At 39.7% G+C, this 10,578-nt stretch overlaps 1 protein-coding gene across 2 annotated transcripts in view; it reads left to right on the forward strand.

The window, feature by feature from the left end:
- The window catches only part of LOC102977187 (S-adenosyl-L-methionine-dependent tRNA 4-demethylwyosine synthase TYW1), a 160,685-nt gene that overhangs the window by 79,675 nt on the left and 70,432 nt on the right, over positions 1–10,578 (forward strand). For both annotated transcript variants that reach the window (XM_024119689.2, XM_007116855.4), the window contains exon 13: positions 4,757–4,892. In XM_024119689.2, the coding sequence (XP_023975457.1) occupies positions 4,757–4,892 (136 nt within the window). The remainder of the gene's footprint in view (positions 1–4,756; positions 4,893–10,578) is intronic.

The following is a 10,578-nucleotide window of genomic DNA, read 5'->3' on the forward strand; positions in this document are numbered from 1 at the left end:
TCAACCACTGCACCACTAGGGAAGCCCCTGGAACATTTCTTAATAATAAAATATTAAAGCTACCAAGAACATAAAACAATATAATAATTCAAAATTTTTCAGCAGTCAGTAACATAGTCTCAAAATTGACAGAACTGTAAGAAGTAGTAAGTTTTTAACACATTTCTCTCAAACTGATAAAACAGGCAAATCAAAATCAGGAATAGTAGTGAAAATTTGAACAACTAAATTAACAAATTTAGCGTGTATTACAGAAATAGAGTATTGAATTGAGAAACTTTGGAATATAAATTCCTTTTAAGAGCACAGGACTTGCACTCAGAAAAATTACCAAATGGCCATATGCTGGGCATTATAGCAAGTTACAAGAAAGTATTGCAATCATTTAGATCATGATAGGTGAACACAATGCAATTAAACTACAAATCAGTACAAAAAGATAACTAGAATATTCCAGTATGCTTATAATTTAAGCAATGCACTTTTCATTTGCTTATGGGTCAAAGAAGAAATCACAATGGACATAGGAAATATTGTGATGAATTGTGATGGAAATAAAAACAAAACTTGTTTGTTGGTTATTAGGAATAGCAGAGTACAGACCTTCAAAACCTACTCTTCTATAAAAACAGTGAGAATACCAGCAAAAGTTGTCAGAATCAAATTCTTAACCAGAGGTATGCAACAACCTGAGGAACGTTTTTTTGCCCCCAGTAAATAGTATTTTTATTCTCATGTCAAAAAAGTATTTCTAGGGTATTTCCTGGTGGTCCAATGGTGAGGACTCCATGCTTCCACTGCTGGGGGCCTGGGTTCAGTCCCTGGTTGGGGAAGCTAAAATCCTGCAAGCTGCATGGCGTGGCCAAAAAAAAAAAAAAGAGTGTTTCTATGATATGCATTAACAATACAAAAATATTTTGAATACTGCAGTGGTCTTTTTTTCTCCCAAGACTTCTTGCAACAGTACACTAGAATATTTGAGTTTTGGATTCTGAGCAGCCAGTGGCTAAAGTAGAAACTGAAGGCTTTTGTTGAGGGGTATGTGTGGGTATGGGGATGGCCCTTTTTCTTTGGATCCGGGCTCTGTACAGTAAAGAGGAGGCAAAAAACAACTAAGTTAAATTAAAAAAAGATTTGTGTTTTAAGGCTCAGGATTGAAACTTGGCTTAGAAATGGGTTAAAGTAGGCTGTGGTGAAAACCCACTGTTCCTCAGAAAATTAGCTGAATTGCAATGTGAACAGTAAGCTTTGTGATGTGTTAACATGTCCTTATTCCATTCCAACTTCTCCAGCTCTGCAAACTAGTAGCCTACAGTCATGGTAAAAACGTAGCCTGGCAGCCAGGGGAAGGGACAAAACAGAGTTGGAACTCTTTCAAAGTCCCATGCCTGGAGAACTGTCATTATAGGGTATGTGTGGCAGTTCCCTGGAAGCTCTCACTCACAGGGGTTGTGTTTGTTAGAAGTGACTCAGAGTTTGTCCAGCACGGAAAGCCTTTATCTCCGGTGTTTCTCATAAACAATTATCAGCAATTGTTGAACTTCACAGCTGCCTGAGGCAGCAGTAACCGTTGGGGCAAACAGGAAGCTAACCAAATGCTTAAAAGGAAAAGCCAGGGAATGAGATGTTTGTAGGGGACTTTGAGAAGCTCCAGCATGTTCCTGGAAATCTAGAAGACCATGTACATGGGCAGGGCTGTGGGTATGCCAGGGAAGACTTGAAAAGGCCCTATATGCCCACCTCCACTTGATATATTGATGTCTTGAGCAGGTAGACAGTGAAAGCTAAGGCACAGTTGTCAAATGCCTGCCTGGACATCGAAGGTGTGCCCTAATATACACACATAGAGCCCCTCAGCAAAGGCTAGGAGACTTATTGATTGAAGTCATTTAAGGATATCTATGTCTAATCCTGACCTGACCACTAAGCTAATCAAACAGGGATTTTAGTGGTTAAACACAACCAAGAATGCAGAATTTACCAAATTAGTTCAGTAACAACAAAAACAGCAAACAGACAGAAAAGAAAAAAAAAAAAAACACCCCTGGGTTGGGAGATATCTGATGTAGAATTGCCAAATAATATTATTTAAAATGTCCAGCTTTCGTAAAAAAAAAAAAAACATGAACTAGACACAGAAACAAGAGACTGTGGCCCATAACACAGGGAAGGAAACAGCTAATTGAAACTGTCCCTTTTTTGGATAGATTTCACATATAAGTATTGGATATTTGGGTCACTTTGGTTATTTTTTTGTCCAATAGGAGCATCAAAGTTACTATTGAAGCCTCTAGATTTCTTACAAACATAAATCTCTCTCCCTTTTTTCCTTTCTGTAGAGATGAGGAGGTTTCATTCTAGGTAGGATCTTGATATGATTATTGATTATTCTGGGTAGAATGAGGCCTAATCTCTACAGGAAGGGAAGAAGGGAGAGGGATTTTTGTGTTCAATTGCAATGTTTTTCTATATATGATCATTCATAACTCAGAGATTTAAAATTAGCAGGATGAAGGTCATCACAAAAATCATATCAAGATTCATAGGGTATTTTCACTGGGGATTGGGCTCAGAGTTATATATCCCTTTTATTGTATAGTCCTTTTAAATTGTTCTCCACAGCAATGTGAGATTCTGAGACACAGGAATTATTATGATGGTTTTAAGGATATAACTAAAATGATCCTATCTCTGAATAGAATGGAGACAGTCAAGTGACTGTGCTTGGGGCCTCATCACCTGTCACGGGGAACAGAGACCAATAGCAGGCAGACATAAGATCCCTGAGGCTCAGAAAATTTCTCCAGTGTCCTTTTACTCCTTTTGAGCCCCTTAGGAATGAGCTCTGCAGTTCCTTGGGGTTTTCCTCTTCTCCATTCTTCCTCTGATCCCTGGCCAGAGAGCTTTAAAATTCCTGATTATAGCACCTCAGACATTTAGTAATGTCAAAAGTTCCTTATTGCTAGTGTCAACGTCCAGGACTACTATTTTTTTTTTTTTTTTTTTTTGCGAAATGGTGGTGGTTTGTAAGACAACTATGGCCTTTGGAATTTACTGTTCATACTCTAAGTAGTGATGGCGGCGTAGTGAAAAGGTCAGGCCAGTTCCCATTTTGCATCAGGCAGCTTTATGACAAAGTCCTGTGAGTATCAGATGATGATAGCCAGCTGTATTCATTAAGACAATCCTTTTTATTTTTGTAGAACATAAAATCCAGTTAAAGTAGCTTGTCTGTTATTAAAGAGGCCCCAGCAAAAGGGGTGGTGAGAGAAAATGCTGCCATTACAGTATGCTGTTGTTTTGCATTTCCAGTAATTGATGTCCTTTGCTCAGTAGTGACACATTATTGAACTTTTAAGGATTCCGTTATATCAGTATTGGAGAGGGATTAAAGCAATGAGAGTCTGCCAGTGTTTTAATCATTCTTTCCTAACTTTGGTCAGAGCTTCTCCACTTTTAACAACTTTGGGTTTAGGCCCTTCTGATTTTTCCATATGTCACTAAGCCAGATGATTACAAGCATTTGTTTGGCCTACATTTCCTTAAAAGTTCTGTCAGCTGAAGTCAACAATATCCACTAAAAAGTAGCTTTAAGTGTCTACCTGTATGGCTGGATAAAAAGAAAAATAGAGCTCCTGTCCTTCAAGGTCTTCCACTCAAAGATTGGTAAGGCCAATACTGATAGATATAAAAAGCACATAAACCACTTTGATGGTGAATTTTATGGCATGTGAATTATGTGGCAGATTTTAAAAGTGCCTAGACTTTGAAACAAAAAATGTATAAATAACATTCTAGGGGTAAATACAAATTATGGAATAGTTATAGCAAATTAATAATGGGAGAATTTGGTCAGAGGATTATTAAGGGGGAATTTCTTTCTACTTTGAAATTTACTGAAGAGAGTGAATTATGAGACCTGTTTGAAGGGAGAACAGAGAGGCTCTGGAAAAAGTACAATCTGGGCTTAAAACAACTGGCAAGAAATCTGGTAGATGATGACATTGTGAAATGAGTCAGTGAATTTGAGCAAAGTGGAGAATGAGTGGTACTCATGGATGCGGATTAAGAAGGCAAAGAAAGATAAGAATCTACAACATACATTTTTCTTCTGGGTTGTGCTCTTTTGTAAGTGCTTGGCTGCTCTTTTTCTGACTCTGCATTGCTTATGGCTCCCTAAATGGGTCATTGTTCGCCCACACAGGGCTTGACTTTAAACCCACTCCTGCTCTCAGAGGCATAGGTGAGGCATTGGTGTGGCTCTGTGCCCTTCAAAGAAGCCTTGTTCTTGTTCCTTAGAAAACATCCATCAGCAAATTGATGATGGGAGGTGGCCCGTAAGCACAGACCCCTGTAGAAGTCTTAAGTGGCAGAGTTTATGAAGAAACTTTGGTCTGAGAACCCCTTGTAATTGTGCTGAGCTGATGGTGCCAGACCTAAAGCCTGATCTTGTTTTATTTTCCACTAAAATGTAGTGTTTGAAGAGAGACCAATTTTAAGTAATCAAATGTTTTCAGTTTATTAGGGATGGTGTCCAGTCATTTTAAAAAATAACCGACTGATATCCCATTCTGTCACATTAAAATCATGGCTTCAATCTTCTGGGAGAAGCAGAACCCTCTAGACCCCAGTGAAATGTTTAATCATCACATCTATTACAGATTGTAAATTTAACATCATGAAAGCCCGACTTAGGCATAATTTTCTTCTATTGTTGTATTGTTTTTGTTTTTTTTAAAAATTTTAAATTACCAAGGAGCCTCAAACCAGTTACCCAGCTATACGTCAGTGTGGACGCCAGCACCAAAGAGAGCCTGAAGAAAATTGACCGCCCGCTCTTCAAGGATTTCTGGCAAAGATTCCTCGACAGTTTAAAAGCCTTGGCTGCAAAGGTAAGAATTATGACATCTGAAAAAAAAGATTTTTTTTTTCTTTAAAAAAAAAAAAAAAGACTAAAATCTTCAACTTTTTTCTAGACTTCCACTTTTATTATTCAGTAAATATTTATCGAGTTCCTCTTAAGTTTCTAGCACTCTGCCTTATATGTATTATATGTCCTTCATGTATTTCAGGAGAGAGATGCACACTCCCAAAGCTAATTAATAAAACACGGGTAAGCGCAGTACATAGCAATCCTAGAAGAGGTGTCAGCAAATAGTATATGTTTAAATATGAAGTTAATTTTCCTGAATTTCTAGAACAAAATTTCCCACCCAATAAGGAACTCAACCCCAGAATGTCCGACCCCAATGTCTTTTCCTGCAAACAGTTGCCCCTTCTTAAGTCTTCCTATTCTTTTAGACCTAAGGTACCTTCTGGTTCTTCTTTTTCTTTGGCCCCTATGTCAATAGTTGGTATTTTCTGTTAGTTCTACCTCTTCTTCTCTTGTAGCCATTTCCCCTTTTCTGTTCTCTTTGCTTCTACCCTGCAGTTCCTCTTGCTTTACCCAAATCTAACTGATACTGACAGTCACTACAGGAGCTTAAAAAATTACAGTTTCCTATTCCTGGGGGGATTTGAGAATCTGCATTTTAAACATCCCGGGTGATTTTTGATGTGCAGCCAAATATATGGAAGTCACTGTCCCAGAAAACCTGCCTTTCTCTCCTTTGCCCGGCACTTACAGTGGCGTTCCCACCCCATCGCCGTCTGGCTGCAGTGAACGTTTCCAGACTCATCCTTCACCATGTTCCCCAGGAATGCTACACATCCTTGCTTGTCTTGCTGTTTCTTCAGGTGTGCCCAACACTTGTCCCGAGTCTTTGGTTACCTCCTCAGAACCTAGACTGTCATTTCTTTCCATTTCTTTGACTTGTAGAAATTCTGTGCAACCTTCAAGTCTCAGCTTCATCATTACCTCTACTGCGAAGCCTTTTTCAGTTGCAAGTAGCTGCCCCTGTCTCCCTTCCCAAGTTTTATATTTGTAAATACACTTCATTTCCTCTGTTTTATCCTAGCTTCTCTCTCCCCAACTGGATTCCGTACTCATGTCTGAATTCTGACACAACATAGTTAATGGTATTTGATAAATGTTTGTTAAAAGAATGAATGAGTGGAGACTCACCCAGAGCTCTGTAGTAGTGAGATGTACTGTACCCATTTTCTTGACTTTTCAGCTGATCAGAACCCCCTTGCACCTCCCCCCTCCCCCCCGCCCCTTGCTTTTATGCTTGAGAAGTTAAATCAGTGCCTTTTTTGGTGATTAACACTGACATTATTTAAGACATTCAAAATAGGCATTGGTTTCTGATCTGTCTTGGATTATTTATAAAGCTAGCAAGTCAGATGGTTTTTGGTTCCTAAATTTTCTTTGTCTCTGGACTTCACCTTCAGCTGTATCCTCATTGCTTATTCTGAGACAGGAGATACATAGCATAAAAATCAGAACGGATTTAGATGGAAGTAAACAGCAGGGGCTGGCAGTCTCAAACACATATGAGATTGTTATCTAGACCATATCCTGAGTCGGAGTGTGGAGGATGAGAAATAGGCATTAGCAGAATGGCTCAATAGCCTCCTTTTTGCCTTTTGGCCAAAATTTTCCACAAAATGAATTCGTATCCTGAAGTTACAAGTAAGCCTTTGGATGTCCAGTTCAGTCGTAGGTACTCTGGATTGACTCACTGATAGTAACGCACTAACTTAAAGTTCTACAATATTTTCTAACCCATGAGCTTCTTACATATAATATCATAATTGTGTCCACATAACTCTAGTTGAAAAAGTTTCCTTGGGCTGTTTAAACTAGCTGCTCTCAGATTAGGGCAATTGCTCTCTAAGCATTTTGTAGCAATTAGTTTATGTTTCTCATTCTTGTATTGTTTATACTGTCATTTAAGAAAGATCTGCAGCAGGAAGCTGCTGTCAAAATAAAAAGTTTTCTTTAAATTAACTCAAGCTATGTTATTTCCTTTTGAATGTCTGATATTATTGGTACATTAGATACTATCAAGAAAGGTTGACTTTGCTGCTGTTTAATACTGAAAAATAAGACATTTATGTTGTGACTACACTTATTAGCTAGGGTCAAATATATGATCACTATCATCTGATAATCATTTGAGTTTTTCAATGAAAACTTTGAAATAAAAGTGATATCTGAGGTGTTTCAATTAGAACATCCATACTGCTATCTTCTGTTACTTGTTTGAGCTTTTAGTATACCTGAGCAAGAAAAGACATTTGAAGAGAAAGAATTTCTTAAACTTTATAAACAAAGAAATCTGATTTTTCCCAAGCTTTTCAGCCTACGTATGATCTAGTACCCCCCAAAGTAGAAGAAGGTAGCATATTTTGTTTTATTACTCTTGGCAAGTATGAAGGTTACATTTCAAGATTTTTATCCTTTGTCTAAATGTTCCTTTTCAAATATGAGGGGAGAAATAGATTGGTATTTGAGTATGTGGGGCTAAAAAGCAATTCCATCAAGATAACACAGCATAAAATGTGTTAGCTTCAGTTTCTGGACATGACAGCTACTTGTCAGACAGTCCTTTTTTTAAAAAAAAAAAAGAAATCCATCTTCTGCAAGACAGCGCTGCCTACCTTTGGCAGTAGACTTTTTAAAAAAAATAAATTTATTTATTTATTCATTTACTTAATTTTTGGCTGCGTTGGGTCTTCGCTGCTGTACACAGGTTTTCTCTAGTTGCTGCGAGCAGGGGCTACTCTTTGTTGGCAGTGCATGGGCTTCTCATTGCGGTGGCTTCTCTTGTTGTGGAGCATGGGCTTTAGGCGCGTGGGCTTCAGTAGTTGTGGCACGTGGGCTCAGTAGTTGTGGCTTGCAGGCTCCAGAGCACAGGCTCAGTAGTTGCGGTGCACAGGCTTAGTTACTCTGCTGATGTGGGATCTTCCTGGACCAGGGCTCGAACCTGTGTCCCCTGCATTGGCAGGTGGATTCTTAACCACTGCACCACCAGGGAAGCCCTGGCAGTAGACTTTTATCAGCAGTGTGACCAGATGTGTTTCTGCTGGCCCATTATTATGCCAAGTTGAAGATCCAGCAGGAAATGGAAGTAATTAATCCTTTTCCACATTTGAGCAATAATACTGATATTCTTGAAACCTCATGTTTGAAAGACAAAAATAATTTCCCGCATTACATATTTTTGGGTATCCAAAATGAACTTAGTTCTATGGGTGTGAGCATGCATTGACCCGATGTTATCGGAGGAATGTTGTCTCACTGTTAAGAAGGGCTTATTGTACATTAATGAGATGGCTCTGTATCTAATATTTAAATAAACCAAAGTATCCACGTGACCCGCAACTGGCAGGTTTTAAAAAACAAATATTTAATATTTGACCTTATCTCTGATTATAAAAATTACATGTTGGATATAGAAATTTGGGGGGAAGTAAAGAGAAATATAAAGAAAAAAGGAAGAAGCTACCTATAATTCCAGGACCTTGAGGCAGCTACTACTGACGTTTTGAAGTAGTACTTCTAGTTAATCCTTTGAGGGGGAGAGAGTGATTTGTTCTGCATATATGATTCAATTTTATATGTTGCTTTTTGTTGTTGTTAACACCGGGTCATGGGCATTTTTGCATGCTATTAAAGTTTCTCTATGACCTTCAGGTTAAAGACAGCATAGTTTTTCATCAGTAACAGTGTGAGATAATACATATATTGGTCTCTGTCCCCAGTTCCTGGCACAGAGTTCCTAAAGCCCTTGTAACTTTCTAAGTGATAAGAGCGTTAGGAGCGTCTTTTATTCTAATACGGCACCTTGGAATTTTCAGCACCCCCCTGCCCCCCCCCCACACCCCTCTCTAGAGAGGGGAGATGGGCTGGAAATGAAGTTAATAATTGATTGTGCCTGCGAGAGGAAGCCTCCATAAAAATCCCACTAAGGGGTTTGGGGAGCTTCCAGGTTGGTGAACACATCCACGTATCAGGAGGCTGATGCGCCCCCAACTCCATGGGGACAGAAGTGCCTGTGCTCAGGACCCTCCCAAGACCTCGCGTTATGCGTCTCTTTATCTGGTTATTCATCTGTACCCTTTAATAAACTGGTTAACCTAAGTCAGTGTTTCCCTGAGTTCTGTGAGCTGCTCTAGCAAATTAATCAAACCAGAGGAGGGGGTTATGGGAACCTCTGATTTAGAGCCCATCAGCCAGAAGCACAGGTGATAACCTAGACTTGGGACTGGCCTCTCAAGTAGGGTGTAGTGTCAGAATTGAGTTAATTTGTAGGACACCAGCTGGTGTTGCAGAGAATTGCTTGGTGAGGGAAAATCCCCCGCACATTTGGTGACCAGAGGTGTCAGAAGTGAAGTGTTGTGTGTGAGTGGTAAAGCAGACACATGGGAGAGAAGACTGGGTTTTTCCCTCCTCACTCAGTTTCCGGCTTGTTGGCCAGTATCAGGGTCTCGCGAGAGTGTGTTCCAGCCTGCTTCTTCATATCGTGGGCTCCTGAGTGTAAATCAGGTTCCTGTCCTGAGCACAGCTGAGGGGGAGCCTTGTGCCTCTGCTGCTCTCCAGTTGCAGCATGCACATTTTGTTACTTTCTAACGTTTCCAAAGTCAGAGGGCCAGAGATGGCGTGTCATATTTAATTGCTAGCATTGTTACTTTCATAAAGGAGAGGCGTAAAATGATGGTACGTAAAATAATTGTGTGTCTTACAATCTGGAATATCTTAGAGTCAATGAAATAGCCTATCTTCTTCCCTCCCTCCCTTTTAGGATAAGCTAATCACCCCTCCATCATTCTGACTAGTCCCCCTGCTTATTGATCTATTTGGTTTATTTCCACCTCTCCTTATCGATGCCAAAGTCTTCTCTTGAGCCTTAGTCCATCTGGCTGTGGTCTGGATATTTGTTTCTTATTATTATCTTTTCATAGGCTTTATCTTGCCCTTTACCTTTGTCTAACCTGTGTGTACCCTCTCTGTAGGCATGGATCTTCCAGGGTGTTGATTCCACCCATCTTGGGTTTAATGCCATTTCACCCTCCTCTGGTTGGCTAAAAGGATATTCTGGTTTTAGCCACTTTTGAAATCAGACCAAGACTGCTGACCTTGATCTCTCCCGTGGTGTTTTCCAAAGCCAGTGCCTACAAACTGTTTGCCTTCCCCCAGCCCCAGGAAATTCCCTAGTAAGTAGGTTTTCTCCAGACCTGACTTCTGCCTAAGCTTATTAAGGAAAGATGAACGTGTTGCATCTTAGGTTCATCTTGAGACATTAAGTGATGTCTAGTAGATCATTGCTTACATGACTTGGGGACTCAGAGGAATGTTGGAGTGTGAATATGTAGATTTAGAAGTCATCTCTGTAGCAGTAGATTGCAGGTGAAGGCAGGAAAGTGGATGGAATTATCCAAGAAGTGTCTAAAGAGGGCCAAAGAAGGAAGCTTAGGGAAAACTTTTCAAGCTTTCAAGATGAAGAGCGTATATAGAGAGTGACTCTGGGAAGAATTTGATAATGGTGTTGGTACAATCCCATGCAAGTATTGTTTATTACATACAATTCAAAGAAACAATGAGTTTTTTTTTTTTTTTTTTTTTTTTTTTTTTTGGTGGTATGCGGGCCTTCCTCTGTTGTGGCCTCTCCCGTTGCGGAGCACAGGCTCCGG

The sequence above is a fragment of the Physeter macrocephalus genome, chromosome 14, assembly GCF_002837175.3.
Source record: "Physeter macrocephalus isolate SW-GA chromosome 14, ASM283717v5, whole genome shotgun sequence".
NCBI lineage: Eukaryota > Metazoa > Chordata > Mammalia > Artiodactyla > Physeteridae > Physeter > Physeter macrocephalus.